The sequence below is a fragment of the Chlamydotis macqueenii genome, chromosome 5 (assembly GCF_036417535.1).
Source record: "Chlamydotis macqueenii isolate bChlMac1 chromosome 5, bChlMac1.mat, whole genome shotgun sequence".
NCBI classification, from domain to species: Eukaryota; Metazoa; Chordata; class Aves; order Otidiformes; family Otididae; genus Chlamydotis; species Chlamydotis macqueenii.
This window is the reverse complement of record NC_141560.1, coordinates 16,561,456-16,581,276: the sequence shown is the minus strand read 5'-3', so window position 1 is coordinate 16,581,276 and position 19,821 is coordinate 16,561,456. Positions and strand designations below refer to the sequence as shown.

Below are 19,821 nucleotides of genomic sequence, written 5' to 3'. Positions count from 1 at the left end.
GCACAGTGCTGATAGTAACACCTGCAATGTATTAAGAGAAAAAACTGCATGTATGATCACGGAGGAGGAAGTTGGAAGAAAGAACCTATTTTGAACAGATTCAATTTCTAAAACTGGAGCTGAGATTTTTAAAAGGTGTTAGGTTGCGGAAACTTTTTGTTCCCCCGCTAAGATACTATTATAAAAAAAAAAAAAAAGGCATGCTTTCACATTTCAGTGACCCCAACTTCATAATTCTGAATAAGGTGTTTTCCCTAGTGAAAGAGAAACGTGAATATTTTAAACTGCTTTAGTGTCTTTTTTGACCTCTTTAAACTCCTAGTCTACCTTTTAAAATCAGTATAAAAAATGGGATATCAACTTGTTCACTCTTCTGATGCAGGGACTTGGTACTGATGACTACTGCCTAAAAAAGGTGTTGCTGTTCCTGGTTGTGGAAGGCCATTGCTTAGCAGAAGCGTAACTGGGAATCTCTTCTCATCCGTAACTGACTTAAGATTACTTTAAGCAAGCCATGTAATTTCTGCATTTCACAAGCAGCTGCAATGACACAGTACAAAAGAGCTATCATACAATAATTAACAAAAGTTCCTGATGTCCTTGAAATACACACTTTTTTTGTGCTCCTTTTTGCCTGAGAACAAAGAATACCACTTTGCAATGTATAAACAATCTTAGCTGCTGTATTTATGCTGATTCTTGCCAACGTGCAGAAAATACGTATCAGCAAAGTGATAAATCAGTTCCCCAGGGTATAGATCAGCCATAAAAATGTAATGCAAAAAAATAATCAATTTGAAGTATTTACAGCAGATGGAGCTATACATTTTGCTTTGATCATATGTTACATGATATTCCAAGGTAAAGAGTACAGTTTGGTAAGGACAGAGAACTGCCAGTGGTACCAAGGAATGGAGTTAGTCACTAGAAGGCATTTCATAAATTACTGTAATTAACTCTCCTGGAAATAATCCTCATAACATCAATAGAAATAGCAATTCAAGAGAAGATTATTGCTGTATATTGATGTCTTAATAGAAATCACAGCTCCAGTCTAAGGTTTTGTTATATCTGCCCAGAAATTCAAAGGTACTCCTGCCCCTGCTGGCTTTTGTTTCCCAATCAGGTAAAATAAGCACTGAAGAGAGGACACAGGTTTCAGTACACACTAGCAACCAGAATGTGTGCGTGATGTCCACAGGTTATCCTTAGGAGGTCTGGGCTCCTGCACAACCAAAGCGTGCATACTCGGTACGCGTACTTGCATATGGTTCTTTATCTGAAATGCGCCCTGTGCTTATCTTTACTGTTGCCGTGATCCAGATGGATATGTTTCCTATGCTGCATTTGCATCTAGGCTACAAAAATTGTGTTTACACAGCAAGGATAAGGGAGATTATGTTTGCAGTTTCTACTGGAGTGAATGTTATGCAAGAGCAGTGAAAAGAAATCAAGTCCAACAATTCTTATCTTACTATGTTTGAATTTGAATTAAAATTTGGATCCCATACTCTTGTAAAAGCTTACTCTAGTCCCATGTTCTGAGCTGACCCATCTTGTGTATCTGAACTTTGGCCCAACCCCGCAGTCCCCCTGCAAATTCCTAATCACAGTGTCATGTGCAAAAAATTAACCCAGTAAAAAAAAAATAAAAATCACAAGCTTTTTATTCTCCACTTAAGTATCATTCATGAGACCAATAAAAGCTACTGGTCTCAAATTGTATCTAGAGATTTTAAAGTTATGGTAATGAGGAGGTGGTGGATGCCCCATCCCTGGAAACATTCAAGGCCAGGTTGGACAGGGCTCTGAGCAACCTGATGTGGTTGGAAATGTCCTTGCTCACTGCAGGGGGGTTGGACTAGATGACCTTTAAAGGCCCCTTCCAATCCTAATTATTCTATGATTCTGTAATTCAGCTCTGCTAACAGGACTGGACCCAAATATCCCAAATTCTCAACAGCATTATGAATATTCTCTTACCACCTACAAGGATTAGGTGGGGGGAGAATGGTCCAATGGGCAGGTACCAGCTACTCCAGGGGTGGTGAGAAACATTGAAAACACGTGAGATTATTTGATTTAGTAGAAGGAATAGAGGAACATATACAATTCCTAAACCATGATACTCACCAAACTTTTAGAGAAGCAGCACTCCTACTCCATTCCTCATATAGTGGTTTTTTTTCTACGTTTATTCAGGTTAAATATATTTTTCAGGAGATAGATCACAGGGCTGATTCTGAACTATACTGCATCTTTGTTGTACTTTATTTTCCTTTTCTCATATACTGCAAAGGGAATTAAGGTGTAGGAGGAGGAACATAGTAAATATGAATCAGTACTGCACCTAATAATTTACTAATGCACAAGTCTAAATATTTACATAGAAACAAGCTGGATAAACTGCATGGTAGGAACAGTATGTAATTCAGCACAACTGTTTTAGTTAGCTTTCCCATGGCTTGCCTTTATAATGTCCATTTCTGTGCATTAATACATTAATAAATCTTTATAAAAATTTAAAATTCATTCTGTTTGTTGACGGGAATAAAAGTTTAGATTCTTCCTCCAAAATTAAAAGTAACTTTTTGGGTAGGTAGGGAAACAATGCACTTTATGAATTTGCTATGTATATTGAGATCTTCTCTTCTAAAAAGTGAGTGTCGTTTCTGGGCATGAAAATGAATACATAAGTAAAATAATATGTAAAATACATATAAAATATATATGATTATAATGAATAAATAAAATAAGAACAAAATTGTGATCTCTCCTGAAATGAGATGTTTGAAGATATTTTCTTGGCAGAACAAGGACGAACCCACGGATAACAGACTATAACAGGAAGCCTGCCCATTTATTTCAAAATCAGAGATTTTATAAAATAAAGTGGAACTATTCACTAGTAAATACTATTCTTGTTACAGCGTAGCAGTTTCTAAAAAGATTTTCTTTTCTAGTGTACCAGCTATACAGAAGAATATTTTTCTTTCTCACAAAACTTAGCTTTGAGCAGTAAGTGCAAACATTCAATACATACCACTGATTGAAAGCATTCAGAAGAAATGTATTTGAAAATACACAAAAATGCACCTCCTTCAGTGTATCTTTTGATACCACTCAAATCCTCCCAGCATTTGTTCTCATTTAAAAAACCGTAATTCCTCACCACTTGTCAAAGAGAATCATGTCTTTTAAATATTACGTTCCTTACTTTCAAATTCTTTTGTCAGGATAAAAGTCCCTCACTAACTCTTTAGCAAACTAGCACTTCACAGATTTCATTTTAAACTGGAGAACTTTAACAAGAAGGGTAAAAACACTTCCTTCAGCTTTTTATACAGCAGAATACAATAGCACAAAGTGGTATGCCTACTAAAATATGTTCCATTCAAGACAAAAGCAGAAGTTGTATTTTTTTATTGCAATAAAAATACTTACTTGACTCGTGTAAGTGATTTGGCATTTAAAAAATGACATTATTTCCCTCAAAAAATGAGCAGCATATAATTTGAAAGTTACTCGATTTAAATCAGACCAGTCACTTCTAACTAAACAATGGCGATTTTCTGTTACAGTGTAATAATGGCTGTCGATCAGGACCTGCCTGTACAAATTGGTCCTTGGACACAGAGCAAATCTATTCTATGAATCAAAGAGATTACAGGAAGGCCCAGTGAAAGTAATTAAACTACTGTGGGAATAAAATATTACCTGACCTGAACACAGCAGTGAAGGCCAAGATCTAGCCTTTCTTGGAATGGTAGGTTTTAGTATTTCTCACTGAGGTAAAATTAATTATTTTTATTGCCCCTTCTAACCTTTTCACGAAGAAAGAAGTATATTAATCACCCAGGGGCCAATTTTATGTTTCAGAGACATAAACTTAAGACATTGCCCTCATGCTGAGAAAGTAACACAGTTCTTGTTTTCCAGTACCGGCAGTAGTAGCTCTCTGGAAAGGAGTCATCAAAAGTGCCGCTGAGGTGGAAGGACATTTTCCACATCTTGCATTTAGAGGAGGAAAGGAATACTTTGATGTTGCACAGTTTCAATTAAGATAACCCTGAAATGGACATAGCACTTCAGAATGAAAGGGTTAATTTTTTACCCTTTGTGAGCTCCAGAGTTGTGTCAAGTCATAGACAAAGTAAGCAAGCTATTCTGTTGAGAATATTACTTTTCTGTAGCATTTAATGTGCAGATACTTCCCATCCTCCTGCATGAATACGTTTATGATCTTGGGGTGGTGTGGGTGGGCACAAGCCATACTGCAAGTCCTGTTTAGATACAAACCTGGAACATGAACAATCATAAGTTGGGCAGCTGTAAATTAGTGTTATCACTGGTATGCTGAGGGGAAGAATTTCATGTTACTTACCTGACAAAAACCCCACACAATGTGAAAATACAGAAACTTAGGGGGTTTTAACCTGTATTCACATCCACTGCCTATTAGCTCACTGGAAAAGAGCAGGCAACCTATTGTCAGGGTAAGAGCTTTCAGATACAGCAGTTTGGGAACTTTCATGGCCACATTCCAGCCTGTAACCTCACCCCTGTCTTCCAGCCATTTGTTCCCCGCTGCTGTTCTCTTAATAAAAAAAAATGGAAGTAGATGTTAACTTCCTAGAACGAGAGGATTGATCCTGCAGAATTTAGGCAAACAAATGCTATGCGTACAGTGGGGTTAACTGAAGTCAGTGGCATTGTTTGTGCACACTGGATTTGGGATGATCCAGCGCTAAGGGCAATGCATAGGCTTCAGCTGCTTCCTGGCCTATGTGATTAATGTTGTTTTAAGTCCCCTCAGGGCCAGATCCTGTAATGCGTGCTTAGCACACAGATGCGTTGCATTGACTTCCACAGAAGTAGAGGAACTGAACACATCACTGGATGCATTCAAGTTTGCGCTTGGCAAAAAGGGACTCCAAGTACTTAAAGCTAGCATAAGTGATAATGCACTATTATAACTATTGTCTTGTTAGACGGCTGAATATACACTAGCCAAATTAATCTTATAAAGCTCTGATTCTGTGGGGACTGGTGCAGAAAACCCTAAAAAAACCACACTGGGTATTGCATAGTACCCCTGTACACTCAATGGAGCACTACTTGGATAAAGAAATTACAGTCATACTGAGCTGGAGTAAATTGACAGTCTCCAGAAGACGCAGAGGATTTAAGTGTGTTTAGACATCAAATATCAACATGTAGAAATTTCAGCCTCAGGAACTTTTAATGGAAGAAAGTAGCTTAATCACTCAGTATATTTTGCAACTTCAGCTGAAAGTTTAACATCACAAAATGACATATTGCTATGCAGCTTTAAGAATCACACAATTGTATTCAGTCATCTCCCATGTTTTTCAAGTCTACTGTTCACTAAAAACTCTTCTCCTGTTTGCCGTTTCCAGTTTTAAAATGGATGACACAACTGATGCATAGCTTAATGGTCATTCTCATGAGTTATAATTAATAAATAATCATGTCACATACATAGAATTTTACATGTACTCTTAAAATGGTTTTACAGTTCTATTAAATATATAGATAAAATAATCACTGCTATATAAAAAAATCATTTTAAAACAGCTGAACTCTCAAGCTTTGCATAAAATTCTGTAGACACATTCATTACAATCTAGAAACTCAATAAAAATACATTTTAGAGCTCAATCCATCAAAAATATTCATGGCATTGAAAAGTGATTGTCATTTTTTTACTGTAATCTATGCTTGCCCTATCTTTGCATTGATCATTTCCTACAATTAGGCAAAGGCTATATTCAGTTCAGTTTGTAGATTATGTGACTGTTTAACTCATTTCTTCAATTCTAAGACATCTGCCCCATAAAGTTTAGTGGAATTCTGTCTTTAATAGCGTATCTTTCCTTGCACTTCCTATAAAGTCACGATGAAACACTTTGCAGTTAAGTTACGTGACTATGATAACATTGAGCCATCCTATTATAGTTTCCTCTCAAGTCTTTAATGGTGCTTCTGTGAACACCAAACATCCTTTACCCAGTGATCCTCAAGCACTTCCTGACACTTACACTTCACAATACTCTGCCACCCACACATTTGCTTAACAACAACGGTTTTTAGAAACTGTCTTCACAGATGGGTACCCTTGTGTATCTGAATTCTGCTGCTAAATCAAAATAACAAATGTGGTCAGGTCAAGCTTAGCATTTTTCAAAAACCCAGGCAAAAATTCAGGAAAAACTTCCTTATTCAGATAGTGCACACATCTGTTGGAAAATGGATAGATGACAGATTGCCCACCAGCCTTTAAAACCTCTGCTACCTCAAGCCAGTAAGTTAAAACGGGCTTTGCCATAGTGAATGCTTCACAATCAGGCTTTTAGACTGCAAGCTCAGAATAGGACACAAAGTCTAACAACAAGCAGTGTTTTCAGAACAGGGCACTTGCATTGAGGGATTGGATCTCGCACTGTGGAAGAAGAGATGCAGGCTGACAAGACAGTTTAAGTGGGGGAAGCTGCTGCTCGTGCAAATGTCATTTTTTGCAGTTCCAAGTGATGGCCAAAGTGAAGAGTTCAGTCTCTTGTCATGCACGGTTGACCATACCGGTATAATCACTCCTAACCCTTTACCCTGGATCTTTGTACCCATGGAATGGCTGAGTAAGGTAGACTGCTTCTGTTAGAGCAAAAACTCAACCAAACAAACCCAAATATGGAAAGCAACAATACAAAGTATCATAGACTAATGTAGAATTTTTTTTCATCTATTTTGCATGGAAGAAACAATCTCCATCTCTTAATGGGATAGGCTGGAAAGCGTACATCAGTTTAAATACTGGGTGAGATGATCAAGACAATTGCTGGATGCGGTTTGATATTTCAAATGCTAATTTCACGGCTTCAGTCAATGTCCATCAGGGGGAGGCAAGAAAGAAAACCCTAGATTTTCTCCCTCTTGGAATAAAATACTGTGTAATGAAGCTGCCAGCATCAGTGCATTCCCATTCACTTTTCCATTCCTTATGGATGTCAGTTGTTTAGATAAGACATCCAAACACCTCCTCATTCTGATTAAATTTCTTGGGAGGAAGGAGAGAAGACAAGAAGGGAGCTTATTTTATGTGACTGAACTTTGATAGCTGTAAAGTTCTATGAGGGGACTGTAATCCAGATAGTCTCTGCTGAAGACCAAGAAACATGGAAGAACCAGAGAATAAGACACAAAGGCTCAAAAAAAGTTGTCATAAACCAAAGGAACCTATGAAGAGGGGCACATAATGAAGAGCTGTCAACACTTTTGCTTCAAACTAACGTACTTTGCTACTTGCTACTATTGAATAGCTGCCATGCCCCAGCCATTCACTGGTTTTCAGGATAAGGATGTAAAGTTTCTTGTATTAAGTTTTATTCTTTCAGAGAAAAAGCACCAGCCCTGCAATGTTATATTTTAGCCTACTTCAAGAAAGCATCTTCAGAAATTCTAACATAGGTTTTCTTTTGGAAGAAAGTATCACTCTCTTCACCAACAAGCACAAACAGGTTCATGCATGACAAAATCAGGTGATTCAAAATGCTGAAGATTTTAATCAGCAAGATGAAAGACTTTTTTTTTTTTTTACTTCTGTTGATTTACACTGAATTAAGTTGGGAAGCTTGGATCTGTTCCTCACCAAGCACAAAGGATCTTATTTTTAGGTTCATGGGGTGAATCCAGCTCTAATCAATGGTGATAGGGCAGAATAGAAAAGATTTCAGCTTTCTGTTAACTGGATTTTTACCTTCAATGTTTAAGATCTGCCATGCACTGCTGCTATCAAATTCTAACTGCAACTTGGAATAAAAATCCCAGGGAAATAAAAAGTTTATAAAAAAGAGAAGTGTGATGAACAGTTAGGATTTCCTCAGCAGATGACGTAACTACAAATAGGTTTTAAATACCTGCAAATAAATTACTATCTATATTCGTAAGTGTCCTGACCCCAGGTAATATTAGTTCAGCTGAAAACTAAGCCAGGGCAGAGATAGGCCTTATGCTGAAATTGAATATGTAAAACTTACAACCACGTGTTGTAACTTCCACTCAACGTAAATCATGAAACCCCTCATTTCATGAAGTGCATTGCAGTCAACCTTACAAATTTTCAAGTGGAAGCAGCAAAATGACATAGTCTCAGAAAGCATACTATGAAACTAAAAATGCGCCAATGAAAAATAGTGACTTCACTAAAAATCACACAGAGAAAAGTTACTGCTGTTAAATTGAATTTGAAGACTTCTCTTTTGTCCTGTAACGTACAGGTACACCTCCTCTGGCAAAACCCCTCAATCAAATATCCTGAAGTGTTCACTGATGCGGACAGAAATTACAAGATGCAGAAGTGGCTCCACTGTGTCTATGGAGAAGCCACAGGAGTCTCTTCAGTTGCACTAGAAAGTCAATACCAGCTGTCAGCATTTCTCTGTATTTAGTTTTACATCTGCCATTTCTTTCTCTATTGATTTGGACTTTTAAAGGGTATTTCTAATCCTTCTACTATGCACTTGTGCCTTAACAGTAGCCTCAGCAAATTAGGTTACCTATTATTTTTTTTGTGTCTCAAAAAAAAAGAAATCTTCACATGATCTGGTAAGTAAAAGCAGCAGAGACAAGGAAACAGTAAGAAGCAGTAAGGTACTTAAAAAAAAAAACAACAAAAAAAACCAAACTACAAAACCGTGGTATCTGTTCCTGATAAAATTATTAGCTTGTTGAACAACTTTTCAAAGATGGCCACCATCAGTAACATACGAAGTCTGTTTCTTCAGGTATTCGCTACAGAAGTTTCTGGGCTAAGATTTCCCATATGATCCCTTCTAAGAAGCAGCTAGCGTGTGTGTTCTTCACACTTCTCCACACCCAATTTATTCTTGCAAATTAAACATAACAAAAGGTGCAGGATAAAAACGAATTTAAATCCTAAAACACCAAACTCCCCTATACAAGTAACCCTCAATCTGATTTTGTTGCTGCACCAGATTGCCATTAGAACTGTAATAATTTGCTGGGGTCAGCATGTTCCACCACCTACAGCTCTGCTCTGCCTCTAGCTCTCTCCAAGAATTCCATGAAAAAAGCATTCAAGCCTTGCCCTTGCAGGTGGGCCAGATTCATGGGCAAGTCAACACCACCTCTCTTCCACAGCTGTCAGGCCTTACGTCCCTAAGTAAGTAAATGAAGCCAGAGGAATAATTTTTGAGGACTAGAGCTCTGATTTTTTCTTATTTCTACTGATAATTATCTGATTTTCTTTAGCATCTTATAAAGCAAGGCACAAATGTACAAAATCGCGTCTACTAAATCAGGTCATTTTTATATATATTTACACAATTATCATAATATAAAATGTGCTTAGACACTGTCATAGCACAACAGTAGAGGAATTGAGGCAACCTGATAATAAACACAAAAACCAGGTCCTACATTTCTGTTTGTGCTTCACCTGAAGGAACATATTCATATGTAGATAAACAAAGCAATCCAGCCACCGTCCTTTATTTTTCCACACCTCACAGAGATCAAACTTTGTTGCTAAGAAGCTGTGGAAGGAGTAAAAGGCAGTAGACCAGCACCCAGAAGAAAATTATGAAGTAGAATAGCTCTGGCTGCTCAACAGCTGTGATCTCCTGAGCTGGTGCTGGAGTCTCACTAGCTTCCAAGTCCTTTTTCTTCCTGAAAACAGGAGAGAATTTGGTAAGAGGCAGGAAAAAGAAGAAAAAACTCTCACTGTTAATATTTACTGTAAAGATCAGAGGGCGGACTAAAGACAGTGGTTTGATGCACCATTTCAATCTAATCAGCTGGAGTCCAAGCTAGACGAGGAGGTGCATAATGGGCTTTAGCAGTGTGTTTCCTTAGGAACCAATGTACATAGCAATTAATCCTCTGAAAACTCTGCTCACATTCTCAGGTAGTTTAAATACATGCCATCACAGTACAGTCCTTTGACGTAAGGTGATTTCCATCAGTCAAAAAGATGCTCTTTTATATTCAGAACAGTAAGCATAGCTCTGGGCAGCACATACCAGACTTGCACATTTTTATTTATACACTTTATCTGTCTTTATGTACTTTCCTCAAATCATCTACTTTCAGAGCTCCTCATGTTAGACACCAGAATATTAAACAGCAAAAGCTCATGACTTCCAGAAACCACATAGCAGGTGGGGTTTTGTAGGACAACTCCAGAATTCCAGCTTTTCAAAATTCCAGTTGCAGTTCATAAAGGCAAAGCTCAACGGACTCTCCCATGATCACTGTGCACTCACAAAGACAATAAAAGGTCTTATTTTAAAAGGCACAAGATGGTACACTCATTTTATAATACTACATGAATCACTCTCTGATAGACTTTTCTTTTTAATCTGCTTTCCGAGAAAAACTGGTTTTTGGCCTGTTTTGAAACAGGCCGCTTTCTGTCTTGGGGCATCCTACTTGCTCAGATATTATACTGGATATATATCTGAGTGTTAACAAAACTTGCTCAATATCAGCAGTCTGCAAATAGGCATAACTGTGACAGCTATTCATGTATTTTTTTTAACAGAAGCGTAAGTTAAACCAGGACAGTCGATCCTGATAATATGTTTTGTGTTTTCTGCATTTAAATGCAACTGTCATTTTAACTAGAAGTTCTGGGAGGTACTATTCAGTACCAACTGAGAGGGAAAATATAAAGCAATCCTTGTTTCTTACAGAGATGTAATGTAGACCCTCATACCAAAGGGATACACACACTGCATTCAGGATCCATCATCCTAAGTCTAAACTGCACACACATACAAATTATAAAAACTCATAGGTGCTCTAACAGAGGCCAGAACTCCACCGCAGTATCACCCTTCCCTGGCACTGACCACACTAAACATTGTCTTGACAGTCTTCCAAACCTGGAGAGAGTCATCACTGGCAGGGGGCCTCATATTTGAAGTGCTCCCACTCTTGGTGTGAAATATCCACCATGTGGGGAAAGGGGTCACAATCCTGCTTAGATAGCTGGATCTTTCAAGTTAAGAAAAAGCATTTTAGTCAAAGGGTAGACTGAGCAATCAAGAAGTTTTGTATCTTACACTTATGGGAAATAATGGACTCTGAGCCATTACACAAGACATCCAGTCAGTCTCTACACTCTATTTAATTTTCATTTCCCTTTGTAACATTGTTAAAAGTACCTAGGAGTTACGGAATCCTTGCAAAAGGCTTTGTCTGAATAAGAACAACTCACCTGATGATTAATGTATTTTCACCCATATCTGTCATCTTCTGTTCATTTACACCACAGGTTTCCTTAAACAAATCAGGAATAGATTAGATTAAAAAAAAAAAATCAGCATCTCACAAAGATGGTAATTGTGTGTGTATTTTATGCAAAGCATGTCTTAACGTTTGCTCAAATAAAATGAAAGTGTGCATATGAATTTATTCCCTGCCTGCACATCTACCACTGCGTCTGATGCACACAGAGAAAAGGAAAAAAGTTGTGAAATAAGATTTTTTTTTTTCTTTCAACTGCTTTCATTCAGTTGAATAAAGCTCCCCTCATTCATATATATTTCTAGTAGCTCTGGCAGCGTTGCAAAACTAAAGCATCTGTGTGAAACCTGTTTCATTCAACATTGGTGGCAGCATTTCTTTAAAACTCCAAGATGGTCAGAATTTTATTTTGTGCTGAAAAGAGCCATATTCTTATCCTTGCTCCGTGTGCCCAGATTGCGGATGCTGTCCCTTCCTTCTGACTTAAAAATCCAGAGCCCAGTTGTATAGTGTGCTCTCAAGAAACCAGTGTAAATTACATCTGCCGTTAAGGATGCAGTTTCACATTACAACTAAAATCCTGTCAGGGTTAGCTGCTGCTATTGAGATAACGTAATACACTGCTCCTATGAAGGACAGGGAAAGAGCCCAGTCTCTCACAGAAAGTGCACTTCAGCAGACACCCAGCATTTTTGCAGGGCTGTGACCAGGACACCAACATACATACAGAGAACGCACAAACTAAAAGAAACTGGAGCAGCAAAAAAAGGCAGCTTCAAAGCAGCAAAATGTTGCAGCTATACAGTGATGATGAAGCCTCAAAGTTACAATAAATTTCACTGTAGTAATAGATACTCCCTTGTGGGTTTGTTCCAGGTTCAGTAAGGTTCAGTTCCCTATATTTAGGAGAGTTCAGTAAAGCTTTTCAGCTGTGCTTTGTTTTGGCACTAAAACTATTAGAAGTCACAGGGCTTTTGTATTATCACAGAACTTTATATATGCAGTAGACTCTTTTACAGTATGTGAACTTTTGCAGTTTAAGAGAAATAGAGAAACAGCCATAGGTAAATTTCCACATACTTACCTCCTCAGAGGTATTAGGAGATCTTTTTCGGAGATACATGATGGAATCACTGCCACTGGTTCTGAAATGTATGTAAAAGCAAAGTTTTTAAATTCATAAAGCCAAGTTTTGTTTTGACTTCAAAGAGAGACATTGCAATTGCACATGCTAGTTTTAAGCTATGCAAAAACACAAATGTGCATTGTTAGAATACGGACTTGAATTTATCAGTAACATTATAAAAAATAGCTTTGGGAAAATCTGACCCGTGATAAAAAATCCATATGCTCAAATTGGCATCTTTTGTGAAAAAAAAAGGTATCTGATAGGGTTTTTCTACCTTTGACATCATTGATGTTTAAGTGAGAGTATACCCCAGGTTTTATGGCTGCCTGTATAAATAGAAAATTGACAGATCTTGCAGGGAACAGAAAGCTTGAAGGAGAGAATGAGGCTTTCTAAGCAAACTCACTCAAATTCATTAGAGTGCTATAGTGATAAGCATCAACAAATTACAGCTCACGTCGCACTCAAATACATTACCTAAGAACTAAATGGGAACATAAGAGGGAACAGAAGTGAATGGTGTAAAATCAGCTGAGGGTGTCTGCACTGGGTCTGGCTGGGGTGCAGTTAACTTTCCCTACAGCAGCCCCTATAGTGCTGTGCTTTGTATTTGTAGCTGGAATGGTGCTGATGACACACCCATGTTTCAGCTATTGCTGAGCAGCGCTCGCACAGCAGCAAGGCTGTCTCTCCCGTCCCCCTGCCCCAAAGGCCAGTAGGCTGGGGCTGGCCAAGAGGCTGGGAGGGAACACAGCTGGGACAGCTGACCCAAACTGACCAAAGGGATATTCCATACCATATGACATCATGCTCAGCAATAAGAACTAAGAGAATGCAGGAAGTTAGCTGAGGGACACACACACACACACATTATTAAGGCATTTGTCTTCTGAAGCAACCATTACACTTACTGAGGCCCTACTTCCCAGGATATCACCTGCTGATGAGAGTTAGAATTTTTATTTATTTCTTTATTTTATTTTTCTCCTTTTGCTTTGCTTCCACACATGGCCTTTGCTTTTTTTAATTAAACTGCCTTTACCTCTACCCATGAGTTTTTAATCTTATTTTCTGCCTCCATCCTGCTGAGAATGGGGAGTGAGAGAGTGGCTTGGTGGGTACTTGTGGCCAGCCAAGGTCAACCTACCACAATCTTGTTCACTTGTCATAGACAGAAAAAAAGGCCAACAAATATCCATTCGAATGAAGCAGTGTCACACTTCCACATTGTCTCACAATGCACATGAATTGTTTCATCTACGTTACAAAACACTCTTTCTGTTGAAAATAGTTATAACACCACCATGTTCAAAATGCACTAGGGCTCCAATTGGGTTTTGTGTAGCAAAGTTTGTACAGCAAAGTCAAATCAAGTCCCATTAGCACTGAATCATTTCACATATTTAAGAGAAACACAGGAAGAAGCCAGTGAGTCCCAATGCACTGGTCCTAGAAGAAGTCTACAAGAAGCATCCAGTGGTCAGGACGCACTTCAGAAGACCAGGCATTCATACCAATTAGGTGTATTTAAGACAAAGTTAATGTGAAATACCTGGTAAATTCCTGACAATCAGCAATTTCTTCCAGTTTATCTTGTGACAGAGTAGTAATGCCAACTTCAGAGATCTGTAAGTTTTCTGCTTTGATCATATTTTTCCCTTTTTCCTCCCTGTTACTACTTTTTTCTGGCCTCTCTGTGGCTGTCAGTAAATCCTCCAGATGGTCTACTATGGCCTGTTGAAATTAAGAAACATTTTGCATTAGACAACAAGACTGATTCTCCACCCTTCCAAATGTCTTAGTGGTGTAGCCTACTCAGATGCTAAATTGCATGTAGTATAAGATTGAAAGTCTCACTAAAGAGAATAAAAAGCAATTAATTTCTTGAAAATAATTTTAGATACATTAAGCTATAAAGTATCATCAGTTCAACATACATATAATTAGTTGTTAGCTCTTTTTATATAAGAAGTCATGACATGGCATGGCTCTTTGAAGTAATCCACTAAGAGTTTTTTTTAATCTATCCCCAATTAGTCTTTGAAGCTAACAGCAAATTGATTTCATTACTCTAGTAAGTATGAGGGCCAAAACATGTCCAAGCAACTTTTTTAAGCAACATGTAGGGCAATATTAAATGGACGTTCATTTCTGAAAAACAATGCCTAAAATTACTGTGCTGGAAAATGTTTAAGACAATTTAAAATCAGTGTCTGCAAGAAGAGACGCAGTAGCAAATTGCTAAATCAAATACACAGAATAATAACTAAAAAACCTCCCTCTTTCTCCTCCACCAGGATAGACAAGCCTTCATTTTACCTGTGTAACTTATCCTACTTAAATTAGTTTAAGTTTTTATAGGCAAGCTTATTTGGATTCAGATAAAAATTACCTTTGCCTGTATCCTTTCTATATCTGCAATACTACTTTCTGTTCATCCCATTACAGATTATTAAAAATACCCTCTGTGATAATCTTTAATGCCTAGGGATTATACAGGAGCCTCAAAGTACTTTAAAACATAATTAAAATTCACATTTTTGCAGTACTATTAATATTAGAGCTTATCCTCTCTTTTAATGTCAGATCTTCTCAGGGATCTGCAATTCCATACATTCCAGCAGAGGGCTGTGGCAAACAGTGCTACGGGACAGGAAACCAAGTACATTTTACATATTTCTTCAAAGCATTGCAAAACGAAAGGAAATTAAAACCATTGAGGTCAGATGCTAATCTTCCATATATACACAAAGAAATGCTGGTAACAATAAAATAAAATACCTCAGGATGTTGTGGAATAGTTGAATCTTGATGGTTGGTAGCCTTTTTGCCATCTTTTTCAATTTCTAACTCTTCTTCTACTAAGAATGGCACTTCTTTTTCATCAGAAGAATTCATGTGGCTGTTAATATCTGTTGTTCCCTTCTCAGGATTCTCAGTATCCATTTCTGATGGGGGGGCACCTAGCTTATTCCTTAAGTCTGACTCTGGAGTATCTTCCTTGTAGTTCTGTTCTGGTAAACCCTTCTCATGTAGAACATCTGTTACTGTTTCAGAAGCAGCTTTGTCATTTCCAGTACCATAGCCTTCAATGCAAGGCTCAAGGTAAGCATCCAAAACTGCTGATATGGGAACATTATAATGTGGATAATAAAAGAGATCGTGGGGTATTACAGATACTTTCGAAGAACTAGGTAGCACTTCAGCTTCATCACAGCTGTCGAGGTCCTCTGGATTTTTAGGTACATCTGAGAGAGAGTCATCAGATGTTTCATGCTGTGTAGATAGTTCTTGGCTTTTGAGATTAGAACCATTCAGTGAACAATGGTTAGTTTCTATTGTCTCAAAGATGGGTGATTGCTTTGTATGTTCATTTTGTGGAAGTTTCAGTATTTCTTCATCTAGAAGATGAAGAACATACTTATGTGTATCTTCTTGTTTTGAGGTATCTTCTGGTAAAAGAATTGAAGTTTGGGGTTTGCTCTCTTCTGCTTTATTTATAGATTCATCTGTAAGTATACCTGAAGTCCAGGATAATGGACTCAAAGAAGAAGTATTTGCTGAAAGGCTCTTAGTTTCATTGTCATATTCAGTAGAGGTTTCTTTAGTTAATTCTTCAGAGTAGTCTTCAAAAGAGTCAACAGAATTTTTCTGATCTGTCAGAACAGCTGGAGACAGGTCATCATTCTGTTTCAGTGGATCATCACATATGCCCCCTTCACCCGACATGAATTTATCACTTAGAACCTCCCAAGAGGAATTGGATTCAAAACTGACAGATCCTGTAATTTTCAGTGAGGTAGGCCTCTGAGGCTCCTCTTCAGACGTTTCCTGTGAATCACCTAACACTTGATTCAATTTCCCATTACATTTTTCAGGAATGGTTTCTGATGGGATTCTTTCAGGGGTGTCATGAATATGAACCTTTGGAGGAGCAGGATGACTCCTTTCGTGATTAACAGTATACATTCTTTCTTCACTTTCACTTAAAATCAAGATTTTGCCTTCCTTTTCTGAAGGTGAGTCTTTGATGCGGACGTACGTGGACTCAATTGGAAGTTCCTTGTCAGGATCTGTAAAGTCTTCCTATAAGTGATGATACACCATTAAAAGACAACTCATACCTCATACACCATTTTACTTTTCCCAAACACTACAGAAAGAATAACTACCTAGCCCATCATCCCATTGCCTTGTGAATAGCCAATTAATGACTCACTTATTTTGAAAGTAGGGAAAACAATTTGGCAAGTCTAGTGACTTGAACAAAGCTCAACATCAAGAAGCCACTTGTACAGGAAGATTACAATGCAGACAAGCCTACTCCCCCGTTGTCAATGTATTCATCTTTCCTTGCTGCACCTGTGGAGACAACTGACTTGGCTTTCTGACACAATCCCAAAGCCTGGGAATAAAATAAATCTAACAAGTCTACTAAATCCATTGTGAAATACATTAATATACTATATTATTCCATTCCAACAGATTGGATTAAAAAATAAAGACAGCTTCTTCTTTGTCCATTAAAATGCCCACAAGTCTTAATGCCAACAAATCTTATTCCTCATCTAATCTACTAATAATAATTAGATTATTATAATAATTTTAATTCCACTGACTTTAGTAAAGCCCACCAATTTTATAAGCTACAAAATATATACCAACGGGAACATTCAGTCAAGAAATGAGAAGAAATGCTTTTGTGTAGGAAGCATCATTTACGTGCATGTACTCTAGCACAAAAACTTACCCAGATACTCGAGGGATACTCCGTTCCCTTGGTTCCCTTGGGAACCCTTTCATACCAAAAAGACTATTTGAACTAGGTTTATCTGGAAATACAAGCAGCCTCCAGAATAGTTTTTCAGCTTATGCAGATCTCTTCTCCAGTTCTTGGGACTTCCCATTTTTCCTCAAGTTTTCTGTCTCCGATCCTTTAATTCCTCTATAAGTTTATCCTCTGTTTCTCCAAAAGACCTTTGTCAATCCCTAACACAGTCAGTCCTTGCTTGCCCCTCAATTCTTTATTTGCAATGAAGTCTACACTAAAGTCCTGGTCCTTTAGCTGCAGTACAATGAGTGCTTCTACCTGCTGCATTGACAAGATTCAGCCTCTGGTATCTTGTGTCTGATACCTACTAAATTCAGATTGATTGTGCCCCTCAAACTTGAGAAAAAAGAAGTCAAAATGACATTCAAAGTCAAATGGATCGTCACAGATGAAGGGATAAATTTCAGCCTTATCCCGAGACTAATATAGCACAGTAGTAGAGCCCTGTGTAACCAGTTCTAACCTCTGAAAGTTATACCTGGATGCAAATGTTTAAAAGCACAATTCTACACAAAGCATTTTAGCTATCACCACTGAAAGCCCATTTGACTGGATTTAACAAAAATGTGTAAAATTAAATCTGAGTCTGTGGTTTATTTTGAATAGTTTAGAAAGAAACCCAGAAGATAAATACAGCAATACCTGACTTCATTAAGTACGGCAAGGCAAATTAAATAAATGACGTGATGTAGGAGTAAACACATACCCCGTCCAGCTCCGGGAAGTGTTCCAGAAATTGTGCCACATATGTCACAATTGACTGTTCGTCAGGTGATTCCACCATGATATCTGTGGAGACAGACACAAGGGGCTTGAGCAAACACAGCTTTAAAATGCTCTTGCAGAGGAAATTATCAGACATTTATCCTGCCTTTATGATGAGAGAAATAACAGCTACAAACACTTTTCTTTTTCTGACAGATCAGAGAGGGTGGAATCCTTTTCACTGTTGATGGTACTCCAAAGAGTTCTGCATATCTGACTCACATTAATTTTTTCCTATTTCCAAACACATCCCGAACCCTGCTCAGGGTCCCTCTTCATCCACCTTCATACTATCATTAGGCAGTAATCTTGCTGAGTGCCAGCACAGAGGTTTTCTTTTAGCAGGATGGCCCAGTCTTCTAAGAGGTGACCCACCAAAGCACAAATAACCAATCTGTGCTTTCAATCAGAAAATCAAGACCTAACAGCTGTCTAGTAGAGTTCAGTAAAAAAGACTGCAAGAAGCAGCTCCATTTATATACACATATTTATACGCACACATATACACTTATGTTTACATATATAAATATATATGTGTATATATGCATTGTAAAGGAAAAACTGGGAGATGCAAATACATTTGAATAGGTATCTACCCATTTTCCTGGTATGGCAAACCAGTGATATTTAGGCTCTGCAGACTGTAGGCATTACGAAATGGGGCTAATGCACTGAGACCCCTCTCAGCACAACAGGGTGGTGATTAATGCCTGCCAGTAATGCAGATGTCACATAGCATCCAAACATGAACCAGGACCAGTGTGCACAGCTAAAACTATGGTAAGATCTTTGCTTCCAAGGAGCTTACAAATATGACTGGAAGCATACAACTCCAAGCCAGTGACCATTTTTGTTTTTCTTATCAATCAGCCCAACACACTGATCACATCAATAGCCTAATCGCTGGGAGGTTTTTGGTAGGTATCACAATGCAATATTCATGATTTTATCACCGTTTGAATGTTACCCAACAAAGCTGATGTAGGCATTTTACCTTCTGGTTCTAGGAGCCGAGGAACACCCAGCTTATTCTGTGCTATGCTGAAAGCATCCTCCAGGTTTTCTCGAGCTGATTTCTCCAGTGCTTGCTTCATGTCTACCAGTGTACAGTCTATTGCTTTTATGATAGCTAAGAAAGCAAGGCCACTCCTCCAACTGCTGGCAAAGTCCTGAACTGCAACACCGTACCTAAACAGAATTACATACAGTGTACATGGGTGGTTGTGTTACAAAATCCAAAGTAAAGGCATCATTGTCTTCAAAGACTCCTCCTTCTATTTTAAAAACATTACTCCTTTTAAAATAGAAGGAGGTAGATTTAGACTAGATATAAGGAAGAAATTTTTTACAATGAGAGTGGTGGAATACCAGAACAGGTTTCCCAGAGAGGTGGTGGATGCCCCATCCCTGGAAACATTCAAGGCCAGGTTGGATGGGGCTCTGAGCAACCTGATCAAGTTGAAGATGTCACTGCTCCTTGCAGGGAGGTTGGACTAGGTGACCTTTACAGGTCCCTTCCAACCCAAACCGTTCTATGATTCTATGACTCCTGAAAACTAAAAGAAAGGTTGCTGAATTGTACTAATCACATTTGAGATCTTGTTGGACTTTGAAACACACAAAATAGATCCACAAAACACAAGGATTCACAGATTGGATTGGTGTGGCTAACAGCTGACATCAACCTGCTTGTAGGAAGCAGTTGGTAAAAACAAAGCCCTTGAGAACTCAGCAACCACATTTAACATTCACAAAACCAAATGTCTCTGTGATTCCTGTTTCTGTTGCTCTCCAGCATTTTAATGCCATA

At 38.1% G+C, this 19,821-nt stretch overlaps 1 protein-coding gene across 1 annotated transcript in view; it reads right to left on the bottom strand.

The window, feature by feature from the left end:
* Positions 1-9,325: 9,325 nt before the first annotated feature.
* CLMN (calmin) overlaps positions 9,326-19,821 on the bottom strand; it is a 75,204-nt gene continuing 64,708 nt past the window's right edge. The window contains exons 7-13 of the mRNA XM_086748936.1: positions 19,006-19,199; positions 17,953-18,035; positions 15,197-16,501; positions 13,968-14,149; positions 12,371-12,431; positions 11,258-11,319; positions 9,326-9,705 (exon numbers count right to left, since the gene is read on the bottom strand). Of these exons, the coding sequence (XP_086605062.1) occupies positions 9,552-9,705; positions 11,258-11,319; positions 12,371-12,431; positions 13,968-14,149; positions 15,197-16,501; positions 17,953-18,035; positions 19,006-19,199 (2,041 nt within the window). The 3' untranslated portion in view covers positions 9,326-9,551. The remainder of the gene's footprint in view (positions 9,706-11,257; positions 11,320-12,370; positions 12,432-13,967; positions 14,150-15,196; positions 16,502-17,952; positions 18,036-19,005; positions 19,200-19,821) is intronic.